The following is a 25,600-nucleotide window of genomic DNA, read 5'->3' on the forward strand; positions in this document are numbered from 1 at the left end:
TATCTATAATACCAAAGTATATTCTAAAAATATAAACGAGCAAATATTATTTTCTATTATCAATTCAACCTTTTTTGAAAGAATAAAGTTCGTATTTTTAAAGAGGATCATGAAGGTTATACATTTTTTTTTTTTATTAATCCTTTGACTGCCGCAGGGATTTTTGTAATGGGTTCCCTAATGCTACACTATTATTTTTTATATGATGTAATTTTAAAGTAAATTTTTCACTTTAGAATACATTTTTCAATAAATTATATTTTTTGATAAAAGTCTTTGGCAAAATTGAAAATCTCTCCAGAACTTACAATATACAATATTATATACAGAATGTTTACTACACGGAAAATCTGAAATTTTTAGATTTCTTTTTATTCTTGAAAATCAGGGATTTTCATGAAATTTTATTGGGTCTGAGGGCAATTTTTAGAATTTTATTTTTAACTTAAATTCTGAAAACATTGTTTTTTTTATAATCATTTTTTCTTAATAAAATGTTGACAATCAGTTAGCAATATAAATACAGTCATACATTCATATACATTCTTGTATTTCGTCAGTTTTTATAAAAAAATGAAGGGAACAGTAAAAAACAATAGTTTACTCAGCAGAATAGAGTAGAGCTAATAATTATTTTATAGTGGGTCTTTCCTATTCTATAGATTGCAGAAAATAATATAGTTTCGTGGAAATTTCTTATTTTCTTCTAATTTCCAATAGTTTATTTGTGTTACTTGCACTTCTATTTATTTCAAAATTGCATTACAAAATTTTCTAATTTTACCTGGAATTTTGAATAAAAATACCTAGAAAAAATTCGAGAATTCCCAGGAAAATTTTTTACAAGATTCAGTAAACTCTCTGTATATAAAATCAATGCAAAAAGTTGATTTTCAGTTCATGTAAGAGTGACAGTAAAAACTGTATTAAATTAACACTGACTAAAATTGATTTGGCGATGTTCTGTACACACATAGGTGTATCCAATTGTACATATACACATGGCAGTCGAAGTGTTAATAAAACCATTTTATATATTGTTGCAGTAAACAAAAATAATAAACAAAATAAATAATATAAATACACATACATTTGTGTACGTGCTTTATATACGTTGTAACGCGTGCAAATAGATACTTGGGTTTAGAAAGACGACTCGAGCACACGTAAAGGAGCTATTAACTTACAGTAACAAGGTGATCGCGAGGGACGATTAGAGTGCTGTCGGAAAGGGATCGTAAAATTTGTTGAATTTCGGTAACCGCTTTGTAGACTGCTTGAATTTCAAACAGCGCGAGTGATAAAGCTGTAACCGTAAATTTATCACGAGTGGACGATCAAAAGTTAAAACCGAAGGAAACGAGCGGTTTGACATGCTGACAGATCCATAGTAATAGCGTTCTGTAGAATTTCATTCTGTAGAATTGACATCTCGCGTTTTGCATACTTCTATTAATAATAGATAATAGATCCGATCGGAGAAAGGGAGAAAGAGAAAGAGCGAAAAACTATTTGTATTTCGACGTCGGAATAAGAGTTTTATAAATATCGCTAGGAGATTCTCTGTCACGAGGCAGAACGAACATTTAACGATACGTCTGCCTTCGTGGCGCATCAGGATAAATCCTTTGACAATGTATGCTCATGTAATAACGAATAAAGTAATGCTGGCACGCAACGTGATGTGGGTCGGATTTGAGTTTTATGACATTCATACGAAGACATTATTCGAAAAGGAATTTTTTTCACTTTTACGTTCCTAGGTAACTTCATTAAAATTTTAGATTTGCAGGATGTAGATAGGAATTCCACGAATTCTACGCACATGGTTCATACGAACTTTCATGCATACGAATCTGTGTGTAATGTGTTTTACGTACCAGAAAGCGTGGCCTGTTAAAATTACTGCAGTATGCGCGCTATATTTATTTGCGCGCTTATTATTATTAAACGCAGATAAATTCAGAACGAATTGTTGAATGTGAGCTTGTGAAATATTACGCTATTGTTTCTACCGTGGGAACTATACCAGCCATTAGAGTATGATCAATTGCCTCGTAAAACTATTAACCGCTTTCGAGGTGAGAGATTTAGACAGAAAGCAAAGAAAAGTAACGAGTTTATTGAACAAAATATTACTTAATAACGGCAATAAAATCTGATTAGTAGTTTCACGAATAACGATCATTACAAGGCTACTTTCGCCTGAATCAACAATTTATACTTCTATAAATATCTCTTCTATAAACAAAGATAGCTACATTAAAATTCTAAAAATGAGATAGTATCCTTTCTAACTTTCCCGTTCCAAACTAGTGTTAGATAATCGTGCCGCAGTCGATTAAGTATTAGACGTAACAGATTTGCGATTGAAAACGTGGTATACACATGCGATTTATCCGACAAACATTTTCGTCGATGCTGGCAGCAGCAGATCTCGCCATCACGTTTCGGAGAATGGAAGTCTGGCAGCAGGATTCTTTTTTTTTCTTTTTTTATCGCATATCGTGTATTTTACTACAATAAATCGCTATATCGATACAGATTGCGTCGCGTACAGACCGCGCTCTCGAAGACATAATATCGACGATGCGACGTATAGACGTGATTTTCAACGGTAAAGTGGTTCTCAAGTGTCAAATTTGTAAGATTTCCATTAGATGTGATTTCGCGTTCTGTAAGAAGAATCTCAAAGAGAGCTTCGGGCCCGCCGTTCTCCACGTCACCTAGTCATGTCTCGTATCTTACGTACCTTTTATTCGTTTAGTTTCCGACACGCCGCCAGGATTTCATTTGCGGCTGCGTGAATCTCACGTATACTGTATCCCTCAAGGATTAAAACGCCGGGCATATATGTTCTTGAATTCCCACTTGCGAGCTTTCCTTGACGTATCAGTCTTCCGCGCATGGAAGAGGCGAGACGTTTTTCAGGAAATATTTCCCCGAGACGTGTCGTCTGAATAACGCATAAGTATACAAACGAAGATGGAGCAAGGATTCGATTCCCGACAAAATACCGTTTATCCTACTTTTCCCTACGTTTTCTTTTTTTTTTTCTTTTTTTTCTTTTTTCTTTTCTTTTGGTACCACCACACGCGCACGTCTCACCTTAAATTAAGATAATATACAGAAAGAACCGTTGAATCGTCTTAATCGCTACGCGTATCGGATGTGTACAGTGTTTCGGGCGAGAGAAAACGATGCTACGTGATGGTTTTCGTGGGTCTCGCAAAAATAACGGCGGCGAGACCGAGTGTGACACACGTTTCCGCCGCCGTCGTTCAGTGAGCCCACGTATTAGGCCTGTCCAACTGGTGAGCTCTGCTTTTATGCCTAATTGACGATACCGCATTGTAACAACCCGTCTCAATGATGCATACCTTAATTCGTTCGCTTGTGTACGTAAAAAACTACGAACCTCCGATACTCCTAGTGGAGAACAATGATATTGCTAATTTCGTAAAATAGATATCGTTTAGAATAATAGATCAGTTCACGTAGATTTCATTATTCATAACTCATAAGAGTTTCATTATGTATAAGAATACAGTGATACCACGATGATGTCTCTTACAGTGTTATTTGAATCATACTGATGTATTTGTACGTAATAGTGTGTCATTTATTTGCAGAACTCTAGGTGAATAATAGATCAGAACTTCAATAATGAATAAGTCGAAGAACAAAAGCTGTAAGGGCGAGCAACGAGAGAAATTGTGCTCAATGACAAGAGGAACGACGTAACGCTCGCCTGCAACTTTAAAATTAGTGCTATCGCGGCTCGATTCTTGCAGCGTACGTCACAATGTCGATTGTTCAATATTCAGCTGATGGTTCTTTAACTTATACAGGACGAGCAAATATTTACGCGTATATTCCATAATATTAAGAAAATATACCTATCACCGTATATAATTATCGTATATAATAAAATAACATTCGGCAACGGACGTGATGACGCTCTTCCGACGGCAATGTGGCTGAAAGTAAATAACTTTTCCATTGTATGGCGAGATTATTTTCTAACAATGATTTATACATAACAAAGACAATTATTTTCATTATCAATTTTATTACAAAATGAAGGCAGCTATCTTCATTATTAATCATTATTATAAAACAAATTCGCTATATTGTAACAACAAAAAAGTTATTTACGTTGATATTGGTATTCAGATTGTTTGAAAATATTCGCGAAGCTATGATTTTAATTGAAAAGTAATAGTACATAAATTCTGCAAAAAGCTAGAACGCGGATAAGCACTTCTTTTTCGCACAATCTTTCTCCCGGCGTTTCTTTGAATGTAACGACGATTCATCCAGTAGTATAACTTGTAACAATGCGGCCGCGAGACGCCTTAATGATGGTCTTTAATGACGGTACCGTGAGAGCGACGCTCCGAAATTGCTGTACGTACCGCGCTTTGTTCGCGTTTGTTCCGCGTGCAATAAACTCTTACAACACCGTGTCTCGTGCCATAAACGCGTTTTCGTGCGACGCGACGTCGGTGCGATCTCCATCTCGCAACGCCGTCACGACGCGACGTCGCAAAGAGCGGCGTCGCTCTTGCTTGTAAAAGGGAACAGTTTTTCATAACAATTTTTATAGAAGGGAAAAACGTAAGATTGTGGCGTGAGCAGAAACGCACGCTTCGCAATCGCGTTCAAGCGTCAACGTGAATTTTCGTGTTTTGACTGATATTTTCTAGATGTCCTTTTTATTTTTCACGTTTGTGTATCCCAAGAGAAATTTTCCAGACTTCGTGGGAACGTGTTATTCAAGCGGATTTAAATCGTATTGGTATTCAGATTGTAAGATCGAAAGAGGTCGTATTGTGCGGTATATTCGGATTGATTTGAAATACTTACCAAGTTATCACGGTCTTAACAAGATGAGTGAATATCTTGCAAGCAGATGCTTTTTCTACTGCGACTCGACACGCTGGAAATATATAGTCGATGCGAAGCTAATTTGACTTTTTAACTTATGATTCCGAATTAATTTGTCACAACGGTTCAATTAATCGCAATGCTGTCGCATTAATCGTTACTATTAGTAAATATATTATTTGTATGATGTAAAATTGTAAAATATATCGAATATAGGTTCTACAGTCTATCTATTTAATTTACAAACCAGCCAATTTCATTGCTTATTGCATTATCTTATAATCAATTAAAATTGTGTCGTTTATATTACTGTAAAATCGTGAATCTAAAGTCGTTATTATATGTGTAATTTATTCGAAGAGAGCCGATCAATCCTTGAGCCGAATGTTATTTCTTTGAAATAAGGGAAGCATCCAGTCACATGTTTTCTTGATAATCCTCAAATATCTAGATTTTATTATTGCAACTGTTCTAATTCTGATTTGTATCAAATGGTGATTTCTGTTTAAAATCACTTGAGCGACACATTCCCAAAAACTATCAAATCTCGGTTTATATACGCTACTTGGTCATTTTTCTTTTTAAATCGAATAATTTCGGAATCACAACACGCAAGTACAAGAATTAAAATTGTGAGAATGATAACATTTGTAAATCTAAATAATGTAAAAAGTGTTCTTAAAAGGAAGGGCAGTGTTTGTAACAGATATGGGCGACGCATAGACATGTATCACACATGCACACATCTATCAGGTCTGTGCTTTTGGAACCCACCTAATCAATTATTTCGATTTCCGAGATACATACAGTCTCACCTTGTTAGCGACACGATCGATTCGTTTGCACTGACCGCGTGAATTTTCCATCCGACCGGCCCGAAACCTGGTCTGTCGAAAACGGACGATCAGCAGATCGGCGCCCCGGAAGTTGGACAGGCCTTGCCTAACGTAATCCGCCTCGTTGTGGCGTATTCGACCCGGGCAGTAAGTATTTACATAATTCGAGTCGCATGCGCGTCGCGTGTAATGACTTGGAGCAGGCAATCGCGCAATCTTCCACGAAAATCTCGCATATCTAAGTAGTCCAGCCGGCGGCAACTTCGACTAAAGTAAATAAAGAATAAGAGGGACGAGTGAGGATGGTGAGGGAAGGGTGGGTTGGAAGATGGAATGGAAGACGGGAGCGTGGTTTGAGGAGGAAAGGAGACCCGCGAGGAATGGATGAGGAGAGAGTATGGAGCCTGGGGGGGAGGGGTGGGGTGGGATGGGGTTGTTGGAAAAGATGAAAAAGAAGGGAGGGAGGATGAGCGGACCGTAAAGTCCCGGAGGGGAAAAGAGGAGGGGGTAGGATAATATCCTATCTATCACAAACGGAAGTAATGACGTAATAGTTATGGACATTTTCGAAGTAAAACGCTTATCGCGCTAAAACGACGCCCGCTACGACGAGTACCACCGGTACCAGCACTCCCGCCAGATTCCTCTTCGCTGCCGACGTTTTGCGACGTTGTATCGCTGCCATCTTGTCACCTGAAATGGCAAGAGAGACAGGTGGATCCGTTAGTAAATCGGTTGCCGAAATCGATCGGCGTTATTCGTCGAGGTGCGCCCCCGTTATCGAGGTAATCGAGCACACATCGACGAGAGGTCGCGACGAGGACGGGACGACGTTCCCGTTGGAAACGGTGGCGTGTCTCTTGTAAGTTAAGTCGAGCGTTATTTCCGAGCGTTATTTGGCACACCACGTTCGTCGTTGCCGCTGCAACATGTTAAAGCCGAGAGAGTACAACCGGCGATAAAGCGATTGCACTCTCCATCTCTTTATCTTTCTCTTTGGCTCTCTTTCGTTACCCCGCCATTCTTTCTTTCTCCCGTTACCATTCTGCCTGTTATTTAATAATTGCGTCTTCCGTCACGCGCGCGCTTTCAGCCGCTCGCACGAGAGAGCGATCGGAAGGCGACTTACACAAATTACGCAGATTAAATCCGCATATGCAAACAGACGCGAATCCGCGGCACACGCTTTCACGCTAAACGGCTGGTTTGATTTGAATCCATTATTCATATTGAACGTACCACGCTATACGCGCGTACGTATGTATGTGTTGGCCGAACGAAAGTCAAGACGGATCAATGCGAGTCGTACAGCGCAGCGTGGTACATGCGTCTTATTACTCGAATATTCGGAATTCCAATACTCGGATTAACACGGATTTTTATCTGTACAGTAGTCGAACTAAAAATTATATCGCGAGGAGGATAACTACCGTCTGAAATATTGTCTCCCACTTTTACATGATTTTATATGATTTCATCGGATTATAAAAATAATTTTTTTCACTACATATGAAGACATTTGATAAAATATACGATTTTATTTAATATTATACAATGATTTCTCGTGGTTGCATATGTAATTATCGGATTATTATACAATATATAGAGATTTCATATGAATTTTCTAATGATTTCGAGGACTCTGACTCAATTACATTAAGTGATTACCTCATCTCGTTATATCGGGCATGCATCGTAATTTCTCAGAAGCCAAATCAATCGATTTCGTTTTTTATAAATTTTTAAACTTAGTACCAGAGTGTTCAGTTTCGTCGATTTTGTCTACTTTACATTTTGTAAAATCAGTTTAGTTTTTAAGAGATCCGTATCATAAATAAAAAGATAAATTTTTATTAATGCGTTCGGGACTTTACGTTTTGATCTGCTTTTATATTTATAAGATACATACAGAATATTTTTTTAAGTACTGTTTAATATTTTAAAAAGTTTTTTGAGCTTATTTTATGATAAAAAGTCGATATGAATATATGATCCCGATTCTCTTACATACATATTTTCAGAGATACAAAGTATTAAAAATAATCGCTTTCTTAAAAGTTCTTGAATGAAAAACGGTTTAAAAATAAATTAATTTTTTATATCTAATTTTTTCCAGATATTGACATCGAATTTACTATAAATGGGTATATCTTTAAATTAAATTAACTATTCTATATTAATTGTAAATTCAATTTTTTCAAAAGTATCAAGCCAGTAATACTATTTATTGCAATTATCTTACTTTTTTAGGTCTGAAAAAGTTTTTGAAGAAGAAAACTTTTTTCGTTTAAAAGTTATAAAAAAAAAAGAATAATTATATATATATAAAATGTTTAAATTTATATCTCTGAAACGAGACTTTTAAGATCATATTTTCACATACACTTCTCTTCATATGATAAAATCTAAAAAATCAACTCCTAAAATATTGGACAGTATTTAAGAAATATCCTGCATAGAGACGATTACATTTTATATATCAATCCACGTATCTATATTGTACCGAATTACGCCGATCGTTACAGTCGAACATACCAAAGAATCGAGGAATAAAGAGGAGAAATTGCATTTTCTTCTGCGGCTTGTATTCAAATCCCAACTCGTATTGATATCGAACGGCAATTCGATTGTGACGGTTTCGCAGAGATCTCCCCTTTTTTCCTTGCATGATGTAAACAACGTTTGCGTCGTGGATCGACGTTGTGTAACGCGGATTTCTTTCACTCGGATTAGCGACTCGCGGAGGATCCGAAATAAATTCTGGCCGTAGATTTCCATTATAATTTCCAATTGAAATTGTGGACTCCCACGGACTCGGCCGGCGTGTCTTCCGTTGCATACAAAATTACTTCTCAACACTCCGACGCGACGCATCGCGTCGTGCGGCGCTGTGTTCCGTGGAACTGCACAGAATGCGCCGTGGATTACTGAGCTAATTACTGTCGTAGTTACTCACACCGTGCGTCGTAGCTATCCCGCGGAATAATTAATGTTGATAATAGATATATGCCGTATATTATAAATTGTGTTATACAATATCGCGTGCGTCATAGCGAGTGCCGATATTAATTCGTTGTTACGAAGATTGGAGATAATCAAGGGGTGACAAGTATGTAATTAGTACCGATACGAGGAAACTACTTTCAATCAATATCACAGCGTTATCAGCCTCATTCTTAATGTACGCAATGTAATAAATTGTTTATTCATCGAGATATTTAATAGTGATAATGATAATTATGAGAAGGAAAATTATATGTTTATTACACATGTGTACGTATTATGATTTAATACCATTTTCATACAATAACTTGTAAACATAATAATGATTTTAACCAAGCTCAAAATTCTTTAGATGATAGAAATTCCAGATAAAGAGTAGTACATAATTGAGTTATAATTGATCAATTAAATTTACATTAAGCAAGTGTTTGTTTCAGACCTAAATTAGATGACCGCTAAAAGAAATTGGTACGACTAAAATATCAATCCATTCTTGCTCAATTACATCTTTTTTCTTCTTTTGAGTAAATAAAAGTCTGAAATGAAGAACGTTTAATGAATAGAGAAAAAGGATAAGGAAATTTTTATACTCAAAGTATAAGAATTCCTTGTTAATTGGAGGAAAGGTAATTTAGCATTTAATCTACATTGTTTCTCGCAAATCTCTCGACGAGAAAATATTTACTTTATCAGAAAGTATTATTTAAACGAATTGAAATTAGTATATATAATTATAGTAGAGAAATACGAGAGAATTGTTGAATGAATTGGACACATACCTATACACAATTACTATATATGTATATTTTTTTTTCTCTATCGCATTATTTAAAAATTATATTAATATGTGTATATGTATGTATAGATAAAATTATAAAAATGTTTATGTTATATACAATACGTAATATGAATATTTCTCAAAATAAATGTATTATATTAATAAACCAATTTTATTGCTAATGAGAACAAACTAAGTATATATTTTATTTATTACTGCTGACAGCAGGTCAAAGTACGTTAAAGTAGGTTACAATACGTAAAACACACTAATTGTTAGTACAATATAAAGTATGTCATGGCATGTTTTAAAGTACTAGAATAAAACTTTTGTTGACATACATCCAAGTAGCCTTCAGTAGCCAACTAGCTGTTCCAGAATTTTAATTTAAGGCAAAACATTTAGATGGCAAAATATACACTAATCCGTACGTTAGATATTTAAATGTATACTTGAAAAAATTGCAACAAATAAGGCTATTCCGTCGAGAAAGAATTACTTCAAATTACGGAGAGTCTGTATTATTAACAATGAGAATCCAATAAAATGCTTTAATAAATTACTAATTACTGTATAGCATGTATGGAAATTCTTTAACTTGCAGAGTGTTTTGCTAATTTTTTTCCAAAGTGCTTAGGATTTCGATAGACTTCTTCGATTTCTTTTCGCATGTGAGTCTCTAATATAGATTCTTCCGATTTGACCAATTTTTTTCTCATCCATCGATGCGAGATAACGGCAGAGATGCACAGATTATTTGATTTGCGTGCGGGCATTATAAGGCGCTTATAACTCGTTCGCGTCTAATTAACCCACGGCCAATGTTTTGTTTTCAGAGAGCTTGCATCTCTGGACTGAGACTATCGCGATTTCTCCTTTCATGCGGAATAAAGGCGTCTATTGTGTGAATGCAGTGCTTTCATCTATTCGCCGGTTTACAAAAGACGCTTGGTCTTTGCGTTTGTTTCCGAAAATGCATTTTGTACTGCTATTACACAGAGCCTACTATGCGCCTGCGTATCCATGTATTCGGGCATTGTAGTTATCGATAACAAAGGAACAAATTTCACGCAAAGTTACTCTTCGCAAATTAAAGTTTACTTCTCGTATGTATGAAAATTATATTCCGTATCAATTCCACGAAATTAATTTTTACCAACGCGCTCATTTTTTTCTCTATATTATAATTAATCTTTTACAGACAAAACACAGTGGAGATAATTAGAAAATCATTCTATTAACAACTGCAAAAGAGAAATTTATCTTCTCGCAAATCGTTGTTTATATGCAAAGCAGTACAGAGAGGTATCATTTATCGTTTTTTTTTGTCTCTTAAAACAATAAACGAAATATCTTCGTATCTACGCTTTGCATATAAACAATGGGATTTACGAGAAGATAAAATTCTCTTTTGCAATCGTTAATAGAATGATTTTCTAATTATTTCCATTGTGTTCCGTGTATTCTGCGTCTGTAGAAAATTAATCTAGAGAAAATTAATATCGAGAAAAATGCACATTGGTAATAATTGATGTTGTGTAACCGATACAAAATATAATTTTCATACATAAAAAAGTTACGAATTTAATATTTATGAAAAGATTAAAGTAATTTTTATCAAACTTTAAATACGAAGCGCCTTACAGTTCCGAGTGTTAAGATGTTGAACTAACATTCATTTGAATTGAATTAATTTTTCAGAAATAAATTGAGAGCCGATGAAATTATCGGATTCACACAATCATTCTGATAATCCCCCCAAATTTTCCCAAATCTTAAAAAATTGTAATAAACTTACTGCGAAAAACTTCCAATCATATTGTTAATTTTTATCAATAATAGATTTCTCATTAATTAATTGTAAATTTATTTAGAGTTAAAAGATCTTTCTGCGTAGGTGTATATCTAATCTTTTATATCTAATCTTTAAGAATAAGCGAGACGAGTTATATTTCGAGGGATAAAAAAGGGATACAGCTGAGTATTTCGCTGAGAATAACATCATTTCCCATGCCTGTCTCTAACTTTGGAACAGATTTATACCCCGCTATTGATCGTATGTGCTATCTTTTATTTCGTATCCAGAGTTATAGGGTCACTCTCGCTGATTAAACTTCCGCGGTTAATTAACCACAGGCCGATATTTGCTTCGGTTTTGCGCCAATCCTAGGAAGACCGTGATGATGTTTCCTCTCAAATAGAAGCATAGTGACCCGCCGTTAAACGGAGTTATTTCCCATACTCGTCAAACCGCAAATACGAGCCACTCAGCTAGGCTGGTTAACGCCGTAAACATCGTCATGTCTCGCTTGCGGCCGATCGACGTGCTTTTTGCCCTTTTATATTTTCGCCCGTATAGCTTACCCTAACAAATTTATCTTGGCAACGGGAAAAAAAATTGTCGCATGATATTAACACGCCATGATAATATCGGGGCATATTTTGTCATTAAATTGCTTTTTTTAGATGGCTCAAAATCTAAAAATACGGTCTTACGAGAAAAATGTCTCTACGATTTCTTTTATACGCGTCGTTTCTTTGCAGAAGAAAGTTGAAACTATTCCCCAGTACAAATAGAACATTGTAATTTGAATTTTCTGAACATTTTGTAGAGAAGATTCACCGCAGGAAGGTTTTATTTATAATGTAACTGCCTCATCGGATATTTTTGCGTGAGTTGTAACTTCGCGACCGAACTGACTGCGTGCTTGACTAACAATGACGGAGAGCTTAACTTATCCACTGGAGCCAATAGTATTGATTGCGGAAACTGAATAGCTCTGTGAATAAGATTCTGCACAAACTTTGTCAATTAAATCGAAGTGCATTCAAACATTTACAGAATTATATGCATTGATTGTGGAATTTAATGACTTCCGGCTTATATATTTATAAGAAGCTTTTAATGCCTCGACTTGTTCCAGAACATTCGCAAAGTCTATAACGTAAAGTTATAAAATATTTATATAATTAATTTCGCGTGCATTTATATTATTAACGTATACATATTTATTATTTAGCGCTAACATTAAACCCCGAAAGAATTTATTTACAAACAGTATACAAATTTTGTATACTGTTTGTAAACTATAATTTAATTTATCATTTCACTTTAATTTCTATTCTCCAGAAATTCTCCAGTTAAACAAACCGCAAAGAAACGATAATCAGAATGTATCGAAATAATTTGGAATATTCACTGAATCGCGTAGCGTGTTCATAAAAGTAACACGATGCTTCAGATGCATAATTCAGAATCTACGTGGGAATCGTGATTTGGGTCAGAGAGTGCATTTCAGCATTTACGGCCTACGTGCATCGGTTGTAAAGACGCCTTCAAAACCTAATGACAAACAGCTGGCACAACCCGAGGAGGATTTAATGTTCCGATCCTCTCGTAGCGAGAACCGTTTAATAAGAATTCTCACTGGCTCATACATTTTTCATGATAAAACGAAACGGCTCTATCAACTAAAAGGATGAAGATGGATAAATATTATTCATCTAATACGGATTATTATCTCTCTCTTTATAAATTATGCCGCAAGAAAAACACTCTATTTTGCATCTTGCAAGAAACAAGATTTATCTTCCCGGTTGCACCGCGGAATTTTTAGTCCTTCACATTCATCAAGAATGTTTCTGCAAAATTATGTAGTTTTTATTTTTGGGACGACATTTGTAAATCGAGAAGAAATGCCCAAGCATCAGTAAAAAATACGCATCACTTATAAATATCATTTAAAAAATTCAGAGCAAGAGCAAACTGGCCGCTGGCGAAATTAATTTTATTATATTCGCCGCTATTATGTGCAAAATGAAGTCGTTATAGACCAAGCAGCTTTCTACAAATTTATTTCGACGATCCATTTTCCACCATTTCTCTTTGCTATTAATATAACGAACATACTCTTTTAAACACTCTTATACATTTTTCTCTTTTAATAATGTTACACTGCTTTATTTCTCGTATATTTCTGTGTTTTGCTCCAATTTTTTTTTTTACGTTTTTTTAACAGAATTTTTTTTAATAAATTGGATCAGATTATTCGCGTAAATTATCCATGCAATATATACTTATAAAGTAAAGTAATACAATTTCAAAAATAGTAATAATCCTGAACTTTGAATTTAATTTTCGAGGTTCAAGTTTGGTTCTCTCCACTTTAGTATCTACCTCCCCTTTAAGCTTAGTTAAATCTAACCTCATTATGTAGAGGGTATTAAATCTCGAAAATCTTCAAATCTTATTATATTCAGAATTATACCATATCGAAATTGTACCACCTTATCCTAAAAAAATACATGTTTACATAAATAACGCAGTTTATAAAATTATTTATATAGTAGTTTATAAAAATAACTTGGTTAAAAACGTAAAACAAAAATTGAAATAAAAAAAAATATTTTATTCAGCATGAATAAGTATATTTTAAATTTTCATAAGCGTATTCCTGGTTAAAAAAAGAAAAACAAATGTATTTATAAATATAAAGTCGCAAATGTTTCGTTGACGAAACAATGAACATAATAGTAGTATCAAATGTTTTATGTAAAAATTACAGGTGAGTCTTTTTTTTTTGTTTACAAGAGATGCACAAAGTGTCCTCCATTTTTGACACATAGGTAAGCACGATTGATATATTCGATCGTTATTTCGAATTTATTCGTGTGCATTATTTCGATAATAAAATATTGCCATTTAATGTTCGTAGAAACATTTATTCTTCCTCTTTATCCAGAAAAATGCTCATGACAATTTTAAACGTTTCAAAACGTATGAATGTTATTCTGTAGGTATATATATATTATACCATATATATAAGAGAACTAATTAGAGTCTAAGGGCGGTTACACACGTTCAAGTAAACTTGCACAAGTGGCTTGCGCAAACATACTTGACAAGTTTACTCTTGGCCGGCCTTAGATGGCTGTATTTACACACTGAAAATATTTACTAAATTTTAATAAATATTTCTTTGAATAGTCCTAACGGAATATTTACTAAATATAAACACATATTTATTAAATACAAAAGCCATTAGCTTGATTTAACTATCATTTTTTTTTTATTTATTTAAATTTATTTACATTTATTCACCGTAAATAAATATCCCGTCAGGACTATTCAAAGGAATATTCATTAAAATTTAATAAACTTTTTTCTCAGTGTATGAAAATTAGACGAGTTATTTGCTAGTTTTACGGAGCTTGTGATAAAACTGTCGTAGGATTCCCGGCGACAACGTGGATCATTTATACGCGCTATAATTGGCAGAGAAGCGGAAATAAGAGTTTACAAGCGATCTTTGTGGTTAGCTGAGAAAAGACAAAGGTCGCAATATACACGCGTTAGATGCAAATATACCGGTTTACGAGCTGATGACAACTGGAGAAGAGAACCGGGTAATCGCTGCGGGGCTTCGTCGACGCTCAGTTCAGCAGTTGAGTTTAACGTGCCGCCGTCTTTACCAGGACGTAGGAAAGGTGTGTCCGCCCGTCTTTAACAAGATTGCTATCTAGTATCGCCGCGCTAAGCCAATTTACTGCCGGCGTTGCGCAACGTTTAGATAATTTATCGCGACACCGAGTCTTCCATCCTTACTTCCCTCTTCCGGCTTTCGCGTCGCGCGCGAAAGCTCGCGAATTTCCCGGATGTCTCAAGTTCTACAGTATTCATTAACGATTTTGCGACGTTCCTCTGTACGAGTAGGTCAAAATAACTCGAGAGCGGATGGAACAGTGAGTTAATCGGCCCGAGAATAACTAACTGGTAATTACAACGATCTATCATTACAGCCGCGCCCGCGTAACATCGGGAAATGCAATAATATCTTGCGGACAATATTTATACGCATAATTGTACCTGCTCCAAGTGCCCTGGGTATAACCGAATAATTCATACTTTAGGAGCTGTGCTATTATTAATTCGTTATTAACGCACATCCGTCGAGACTTCAGTGATGCTCTTCTCGGAACGGGGTCAAAAATCTCGGTCAAAAGGCAACGCACCCTGTAGTTAGCAGGGATTTCATCTCATTATCACGTGCCCGTAATAATTAATCCCCCATCTCGCGCAGCGAGCGAGAGTGAAATAGATATGTGTCGGTGTCGTGACGTTACGCGGCCAAGCCTCACTATAATGAAACACAGACGTCGAGTGTGTGCGAGTAATTCAACGAAGTTTCTGTGTCGGATATGAAAAGAATTTTGTAATCCGAATGGAAGTTATTACCGTACGAAATTTCCGTACGAAAAAAAATCATGCAATATTGAGCGAAAAAGGCAATTTTACTTTTGTTACGTCAAACAAAAGTGAAATTATTCTCGTCTTCCGAGCTCACTTCGAAATCTCTTCACATTCCTTGCCGCAGAAGATAATATGTGCCTCACACTGAATTTTCCGTTTGACATCATTTTCAACACTACATGTAATATTATTATAAAATATTTCCTAAAATGTATTAATGCTTAAATATTAGATATTAAGTGTAATATAATGATCAGTATGATCACATTGTGGGAGCATCGTTACATCATATTTTTTAATGATAATTAATTTATATACTATTATATGATATATGTTTAAAATACATACATATATAATATAAGCTATAAACACGCTAGAGATCCTCTAGCAAGTCTAGTTACGATAGCAACAACATTTGACTCTTTATTGTAGAGTATATATGTATAGTAAATCGTATACGGTTGATCCTATATACTCCGTAATATACAGCTATTTCCGTCATATTTATCTCATGAAAAGATTACTATGTGATCAGAATTTTACTTGAGAATCTCTAAGCAAAAACTATTAGTGACTTAAACGGAAAGGTACTGAAAATCGTTCAAAGAACGTGTTAATTTTCAAGTCGTTTAATCCTTTGCTGTCCTGCATCGGGCTAGACGTAATGACCGTTTACGGTAATCTTTTTCATAATTCTCCAAGCATTTCAATCAAAACATTAGATATAATCAACAAATAAATATCAAATCTCCATTAATTTCTTTAAATAATAAAATCGCTTTGATTTATACAATATTAGACTCGACGTTTATTATTAGGTGTAAAAGGTAAAATGCTCACTTGTGAAAAATAATTTAGATCGCAAAAAGACGAAAATGGCTCTGCGGGGTCTTACATACATTTTAAAATTACAGCAAGAAAGAGAAGGATTTCGTAATAGCTCGTACAAGAATAGGTCGTATAAAAAAAACTCTTGCTAATTATACGGTAACGGCATCGCACGACTTCATCGCGAGCAGACTCGACAATAGCACGACAATCGCGGCGCCTACGTTGACGATCGCATTTGGACTTGGCGTTACGTCACCGTTCGTCATTAATATATTGTGGGGCCGCTTTAACCTGGCCTATCGATATATCATTGCACTCCGGAGAGTGCCCGGTGTGATATAATCCCGTCGTAAATTTGCCAAACGAGGCAAACCAAATAAAATAAAAAAAGGAAAAAAAAAAGTGAACGGCGGTGCGTTCGCGCGCGGATCTTTCTTCCTGTCTCTCGAATATCAAAATTCATGGTGCGCAACGTTGCGCACGGAGCGTCAGATTTGCAACATTCATCGGCGATACGTGTCTCCTCCTGAAACGCGGTGCATGCACACTTTTACCGTAATTTACGGCGCGAAGCGTCGCTCCATATGTTCCCGGGGCCGTGAATTACGGGGGCTGCGCACCGCGCGGCTCTCTACGTACGTACGTACACTTGCACCGATCCCGGTGTGCGTCGGTGCCGCGGTAATGGAGTCCATATCTTCAAAATTTAACCTGAAAGCTTAGTACTTCGCGGAAACAGAAGGGACGCTCGTATAGCGGTTTATCACGCACGCGATGGACTCGCCGCTTCTCGCGTGTCGACTCCGCGCGCGTTATCGGTTAAGAGGCTAGAACTATACCGATTTCTCATTCAATCGCGTCTCGACGGAAACCGCTCTATTTTGCTGTGTAAAGCGTCACATAGAATCCTTTTAACGGTACATCACTCGTTAATTTAAAGCCAAATGCATTGCAAGACAATTGCTCCTCCATTTACTTTCTCTCTTCCTTCGTTTCTCTCTCTCTCTCTCTCTCTCTCTCTCTCTCTCTCTCTCTCTCTCTTCAGCTCTCTTCCTTCTTCCCTTGCCATGTTAGACTGATATTTCATGTGTTGTATGATAAACTTTTTAAGCGTTTTAATTGGCTATAGGATAGAAAAAAACTTCTTCGTCCTATAACCAATCAATAAGCTTCAAAAGCTTTGACACATGAAATATCAGCTGTAATGGGCTAATATTTCATTTGTCGTACAAATTTTTCAAATGTATTGATTGACTATACAGAAATAGTTCTCAAGTTTCCAAAAATTCTCTATGTTGTAATCAATCAATGCACTTGACAAATTTATTTGTATGACAGATGAAATATTGGCCTTAGAAACAGCCTTCTAAACAGAAACAAGACGCTTTCCATTCAAGCAATTCCGCTAAATTTAACATACATATCACGAATATGTGCCGGTTATCCGACGTAATTAAAACGTAATATTCCATGTTTAATCGCGGCTACGATCGCATGAGATCCACCAGAATTTCTCGGCGACATGCATATATCAAAAGTCCGCAAAAGCGTGGGTCCGGATCGAGACGTCGTTCCTCTCTCTCTCTCTCTCTCTCTGTATATATATCCGCATAATAAATCTTCCGGCCGACCGAGTTTCTCGTAATCCAATTAAGATTTTCGCGACTCTGTCCTCATCCTTTCACATCAATTATCGCGGCGATCCTGGCGGACTTAAAATCGTGGGCGCCGCTAAAGTCATCACGGAGCACCGTGCGCACGAGTTTTCCGACGACAACGCGGAGCCGACAAGGACCGCTTTTTGCCTAAGAGCCTTGGGCTTCTTCTCCAGTCCCAAGCCTTTGTTAGAAAGGGGTTAAATCGCGCTATATATACACATCGAAGGGTGACCGGGCGGCGGTGAGTGATCGATCGTTGAAGGACCGAGGAGACTCGTTCTCTTTCATGCGCACGCATCGTCGTCGTGCATGTCACGCGCGCGTACAATACGCGATAACGGTATACTCCACGTACAACCCACGTGTGCAAAACGCGGAAATAACAGAAATACTCGCATCGGAAAAAGGGAACTGTGTGTGTTGAAGCGGAATCTGGGATGTTACCGTCAAATAAACGTATTTTTTTATTGGGACAAGGACGTTAGGCAATTTTGGGAAATGTTTTGTTTCCACGTCCCCTCGTGGACAATGCGATTTTCATTGTTATAAATCTTTGTACTCTGCCTAAAAATATTTATTATTGTATTAGTATAGTTTTCGCGTGTGTGTTTGTTAGATTCAAATTAGATTTCAGTTTTTTTTTTTTTTTCTGTTTAAAGTATTATCTCTATATAGTACATTTTTATGTATGTATGACGTTATATATAATTACGGAAAAGGTTTAAAAAAAAATATATATATATATATATGATATAAGAGAAACGTTGGATAGCGAGGAGAATAAATATATTTTCAATCAGAATGGTGACATTTTTAATTTAGGAGTGGATTTACTTTTCTTCGCGTGGCTCAGAAAATTCCACTAGAAATCACATATCTTTTCTCCTGCCAGGCTTTCTGACTTTAGTCGAGCCGATGTATTCTTGATGAAATCATGATTGATGTACCTAATCTTTCTTCGCAATGTCAGCAATTTCAATATTAAATATCTCGATGTAGTTAAACATTCAATGAGAATTTTTTTTTAAATCTGCTTAAAAAATAGTTTTGCGTACGAGTATATAATCTATCATCAAATGTCTGTAAAAATATCGGTTCGGATTGAAGCAAGTTTTCAGTTTTGTTCCTCCGAGGATCATTACGGGTATTCGTTCGGAGAAGGTAGTTAAGAGACTGCCGGGACAATCGCGATCGGGTTATATTGATTAAGGAAGTTCGCTTTGTACGAAACACGTTGCTTATACTTGCCTTCGGTGACGAAGACGAAGATCGATGCCGGCTTGGTGTTGGAGGCGCTGCACGTGTAATTGCCCGTGTCCGCCTCCACTGCCTGGCGAATCGTCAGTCGGCTTTGAGTTGGTCCTGGATCGGTTTGTACGGTCACGCTGCCGCGCGTGGTGTCGTAGTTTATCATCCGGTTATTGTGATACCAGAACACGTATTGCGGCGGCGTCGGGCTCTAGAGCAGATAGAAGAAGAATGGCGTCCGTTGACAAGCATGAGATTTAACGTGCGGATTTTTCCCAGCACAAAGGCAACGACCGGAGAATCATCGAGCCTTTGCGGCTTCGTGACGTTCGTTATGAGGATTTCTTTCGGCGGAATAACGCGTCTTTGTGCTGGGCATTATGCGCGCCGACAGGTTTCGCTTTGCGAATCTTGGCGCTTTTGTTTTCTTACTTTTTTGCAGAACGATTACATGCTGGAAGACTTAGCTTCGTTTATACTCAGCTTTACTTTTGATATGTTTAGGATGCGTTCCGTTTTGCTCTTACAACGCGTGTGAGCATCATTTGTCCTTGTTTAATATTTGATAGACAATAAGGATGAACTGATGTTTATAGCGCGTGAGCGTGAAAACGGAACGTACCCCCCTCCCTGTAATGTTCATTAACATTCATTATAAAGCTCAAATTGACGCTTTAATATAACATAACATTCATATACCAGAAATATTTTCCTGCGCATCTTGTGTTCTTGTTTGCTTTATTTAGAAATAAAATAAAAGTAAACAACGAAGACTCCTTTTGGCGTCTATGTAAACTATGTAATCTATGTAAACTACAGTCCAAATTACAAATTCATCTATATTTTAAGTTTTAAAATCAGCAGACGTTTTTAATAAATATTAATATTGAAGCATCATTAATATTAGGAGATACGAGCAAATAAAATTACAAAATTTATGATAAATTAAATTTAAAAAATACACACAGAAAAAATGTGATATTTTAATTAATATTAAATAATTAACGTACAAAATGTAATATCCGTACTAAGAAGTATAGCAACAAAGTGCTTGTTGAAATAAATTTTAATTGTGAAAGTACTGGCTCTTTACATAATTTAAAAGAAGCAATTTTACGTTCTCGTAACAGTGATTTTGAGACACTGTGTACGTTTACGTAACAAGTATGTCAGATATATCTTGAAATAATTAAACGTCAACTTGCGAGAATTTAATATTTGCTTTTGCGGGCTCTGGCTAAACGCGCGCGGGAATTTGGTCGCAAAAACACGAGTTTATATAATAGGTTGGGTTTCGTTGAAAACGAGCGCGCGGAATTCAGCTGTAGCTGCGAGCGATGAGGCCCATCAGCGTTTATTATAACGCCGGATACACGTTTACAGCGACCCTGTCGTGTCATAGAATACAGGAAGGATAGGTGCGTGAAATGGTGTGTTGTTAAGGTCAAATACTCGCAAACTTCCAACCACATCGTCGTCAGGAAATTCGCAATATGCTGAGCGATGACGAAGCCGTGTAAAAGGCGCGGAGAATAAAGGCTGCTCCAAAGTACTCTCTTCTCTCAACATACCTTATTTGTTCGTCAACATCGTTTTCTTACTACATAAGACATTATCTCAAAAATGCTTCGCATGCAGCTATTTCGAAAGTTTATGAATATATCGTTAAGGATATTACAATTGTATTATTTTCTTTTCATTAAGAATTTAAATGAGAATATCGCGTCGATATTTTAATATTGTGCTTAAAAAAGCACGATTTTGTAAAATATGTGAATACTTATGTATTATATATATATATAAAACTGAGAGAAATGTTTGGTATATCCATTTTGTTGATACGTGACTAACAAAAATTGTCTTATTTTTTCATTAAAAAATTGTACGTCCTAATCAAAATTTCGTTATTCTAATTAAAATTCAATTATTCTAATCAAATTTTGATCAGAACGATAAATTTGGTTAGAATGAAAAATTTTGTTGTCCCAACCAAAATTGGGACAATACAATTTTTTAATGAAAGAGTAAGAAAGTTTTTAATCACATATATATTAACAAAATGAATTGTTACATGTAACATTTCTCTCAGTGTAAAGCAATAACGTACAAATTTATTTAACGCAACTGTTAGCGGGTTGCTCGTACTGTCTCGTTAGTAACTGGATATATGGATTCGGCGTGTGCGCCTTATAGCGTATAAATTTCCGCCCAATGTAGCTGCGGGATCCAGACACGTGGGATACTGCTCGTCATCCGTTTATTGTAACGTCGGATGCGTGCATATTGTGGCAGCGGCGTCGAGCCGCAAAGCGGGTGAAGAATAGACGCGCGAAACCGTAGCGTACAAGCAACGAGGATGCGGGATACCCGAGGATTTTCGGCTTCATGGATTCTGTCCGGCAAAGCAAGTGCAAGTCAGGAGTCAGAGGCCACGCATTCCTCTATGCTAAATGCTCGTTATTTTATTCCGTTTAATATGTTCCTCAAACAGTTATGCAACCGAATGCTCGCCATTGCGCGATGTATAATGAGAGTGTGTATATCACAGAAACGATCGTTGTTTTTCTCATTATTGTACATCGTTGCGTCGACGAACAAGGTGCGCTTGGTGCAAAGGTAGGAATAAAATTGAAAAAGAGATCTGCAGACGTACGTCATGAATATATGGTTAGAAATGTAGTTTCGAATGAATACGGAAAGAATAATTTTGTTGAAGTATCTAAAAAATTTAGCTAGATACAGATCTGGAAATAACTTTGCTGGATTATTAAAATTATTATGTAGAACGCTGAAGTATAATGAGCAGTGCTGCAAAAAGTTTTGACATCTGGCAACCAGCTTGAGCGTCCTACTTAATTGTTTTGATGGTCTAACAAAATTATTTTCAGATTTATACCTAGTTTTTAGTTAAAATATTCATTCTTTGTGTTATCAATAAAATTAAATTGACAACAAGTAACACACGGTTATAAACGTAAAATTGTCTAATAATTTATTTTTTTCGTTTAGTTAAAAATATAGCTTTCAATATAGATACAAATTATTTGAATAAATTGTTAATTTAATATTTATTTAATATCTTCTTCGTGATTTGTGGCACAAGGGGAGGGGGAAAGACGGATTTATTTTAAAATATTTAAAATTTTAGATATATAGATATAGATTTGAAAATAATTTTAATGATTCATCAAAATAATAATTACATATATATATATATATATATATATATATATAGGACGTTCAAATGTGATGAGCAATGCGGCAAAATATTTTGACATTTTAGGAACCAGCTTGAGAGTCCTATATAATTATTTTAATAATTCGATAATATTATTTTCAAATCTGTATTTAGTCAAATTTTTAGATACTTTAACGCGAAACTATTCTTTTTCCATGTAGACTCATATATTTCCGCTATTCTTATTAGATGATACATACTGTGGGTTAAATTTCTCTTTTTTCTTATAAGATATTTCAGCAAATTATCATGTAATTAACTCAATAATGCTGCATGTTGCGAGCTTTTTGAAATGCTATCGTCGATTTTATACCGCTAAAGGCAAATAAATCTCTCCAGAGACGCTGGCTGTATTCACTTTGTGCTTTTAGGAAATCATATAAATTATACCATTGTTCTCGCGAGACGACAAAGTGGAGTTTCAACGAGGCAATGCGAGTTACACGGCAGAAGAAAGCGAATTGTATCAAACAAATAGTACAAACTATTAACACCACGCTAATTACGCCGCTACTTATCTCTGGCAGCGGTATGCATAAAGTGCATGCATAATGTAAGACAAGCGATAGTTTCTGTCATATGAATGTGAATTACAATGTCAATAAAACGAATGCAAACATCTGAGATTGAACAAGTCCGGTTTTGCATAAATTTGCATTATACCGCGATGATATTACAAGTAGTTATAATTTATAAACAGTGAATGATTTACTAATGTTATATCGATTATGAATAAACGTACATATGAAATCGCGCGTGATCGATGGGATTAATGTATACATGTAGAGATTACTGTAGATAAATCAATAGATTTCGTTTTGTTGAATTTACGCGATATTGTACACAAATTTACCAATTTCAATTTAATAAATATGGTTTTATTCTCGTGGTTGAAAACACAATTGTTGTTATTTTTGGACATCAAATAGACTCATACGTATCATATTACAAGTTTAATAATCATATTACACTTCTGGCAGTTAACGAAAAATGTATCATCAAACATTTCAATTTGTCAATCTCTGTACGTTCGTAACGTTTTTTCAATACGCTTTTTACAATGTTTCGAAAAGAGTATTTGCGTTTTTTTTATGTAATTCATTATGTTTACTTTCGCTAATGATATACTGTTAGAATTTTGTGTTGTTTCTTTAAAAAGTCTAACTGTATAAATAACGAACGCGCGACGTAAAGTAGAAATGGACGAAATTGTGGCAAATACATAAAATCTCAGTAGCTGCATCTAAATCTCAAGCGTTCCTCGACAATGGAGATTTATATTAGTCTAGAAAGTCCATCCTCCTTTTTGCGAATAGCCGCGTTTACGTCGTTCGGTAAAATAAGCCGACACCGTTGCGTGAATCACATCGCTCGCAGTGCCAGTGGAAAAAAACTTGAACACGCTCGACGGCGAGCGCCAGACGCTAAGCAGAAACGGACGAATCCGTTGAATAAGTAGAATGAAGCGCGACAAGCGCGCCCACCTCTTTTCATCTTCTACCGAGAAAATGAAACTCGCTTTACTTTCCCGATTGTTCCAAGTATGAGGAAAACATCGGTAAAGAATAAACAAAGGATGATAGTGCAGACGCAAATCTAAGTGAGAAAATACGGCTTTCCATTGCATTGCTTTTTAGTTAATTACAGCAGGCTTTCACTTTGCGCGCTTTTGCGTTGCGAAAAATTCTACAGCTCACGAGAGGAATTTTTATAAAGTCCATTGTTCGTCGTCAGTCAGTTCAGTTTCGTACATCGATGGCGCTATAAAAGATCAGCGTGTCTCTCATTCCGCTCCGTTGGAAAAAAAAATCTCGTAATTTCGTTCCACATCGGAGCTTTCGTAAAATTTCGTACTGTCCGTTTGGTGTGATGAAGGATCAATTGCCGCGGTGGAGCCGACGTTTCTGAGAGAAATATCTTCGAGAATGTCGGATTCCATTGTTCCATCGCTGTTCTTATATCGGAAATGGAGGTAAAACGTCTGCCTGCGATCTAACTATCGAGGAAATTCTTAAGGAGAGATACGGCTGTTTCGGATTTTACGGCATTTAGAAGAAAGGCTGCAGGTTGTATACAGACCACAATGAACAAATAAATAAACAATACAATTTTTCAAAGTAATTGCAGAATTATTTTACAAAATAGGTACCTTCGAGAACATTTTCTGTTCTCTCAAGTAATAGGTTAATACGTACTTCATGCGATGTTATTTGACATGATGGAGTATTCAAGAGAGGAATCTCTAATGGCATATCTTACGGGTATATGCTCTTCGCGATATGTTGGATCTATCTCTCGAGGCTGAAAACGCGGTAGAATTGGTATGCAATCAATCACGATAATTGTGACATTGAGATGAGCGTGACGTTATAATATTTTTCAATAATGTAATTCGCAACCGTCGCTTTTTTAATAAATTCATTATATTAATTAAACGAATAGTTGTACGTCTAAAAGTTTTATTATGAGTGGAAAATACGTTTCCAAACAGCGTTTTATTTATGTCTTTTCTAACGTAAACTCCTCGATCGACTTTTACAAAATATTGAATACCGACTTTGACGTAAATACAAATCTTAAGTAAATCGGCGAAGTGTAAATTGTTTGTTTAACTTCATGAAATGAATGCACTATGCACCAGTTTCAAATATCCAATTCTACTTAAGGATTCTAAGGCACCTGGGAAACTTGTTGATGGGACGATACAGAATTTTAATTAGAGAAATATCTGAAGCAGTAAGATATTAATTTGGTTTAATGACACTCAGAACTTGCTTTCATGCAAGTTAAATGTTAAATCGCTGTTAATCCGGATACCACCCCGATCGATGACACAGCAAAATACTTTAAGAATTATTCTCCTTTTTT

At 35.8% G+C, this 25,600-nt stretch overlaps 1 protein-coding gene across 4 annotated transcripts in view; it reads right to left on the minus strand.

Moving 5' to 3' along the window:
- Positions 1–5,542: 5,542 nt before the first annotated feature.
- The window catches only part of LOC108753723 (hemicentin-2), a 225,837-nt gene continuing 205,779 nt past the window's right edge, over positions 5,543–25,600 (minus strand). For all 4 annotated transcript variants that reach the window (XM_018495583.1, XM_018495586.1, XM_018495585.1 and 1 more), the window contains 2 exons: positions 19,495–19,705; positions 5,543–6,419 (listed from right to left, as the gene is read on the minus strand). In XM_018495583.1, the coding sequence (XP_018351085.1) occupies positions 6,307–6,419; positions 19,495–19,705 (324 nt within the window). In that variant the 3' untranslated portion in view covers positions 5,543–6,306. The remainder of the gene's footprint in view (positions 6,420–19,494; positions 19,706–25,600) is intronic.

The sequence above is a fragment of the Trachymyrmex septentrionalis genome, unplaced genomic scaffold, assembly GCF_001594115.1.
Source record: "Trachymyrmex septentrionalis isolate Tsep2-gDNA-1 unplaced genomic scaffold, Tsep1.0 scaffold70, whole genome shotgun sequence".
NCBI classification, from domain to species: Eukaryota; Metazoa; Arthropoda; class Insecta; order Hymenoptera; family Formicidae; genus Trachymyrmex; species Trachymyrmex septentrionalis.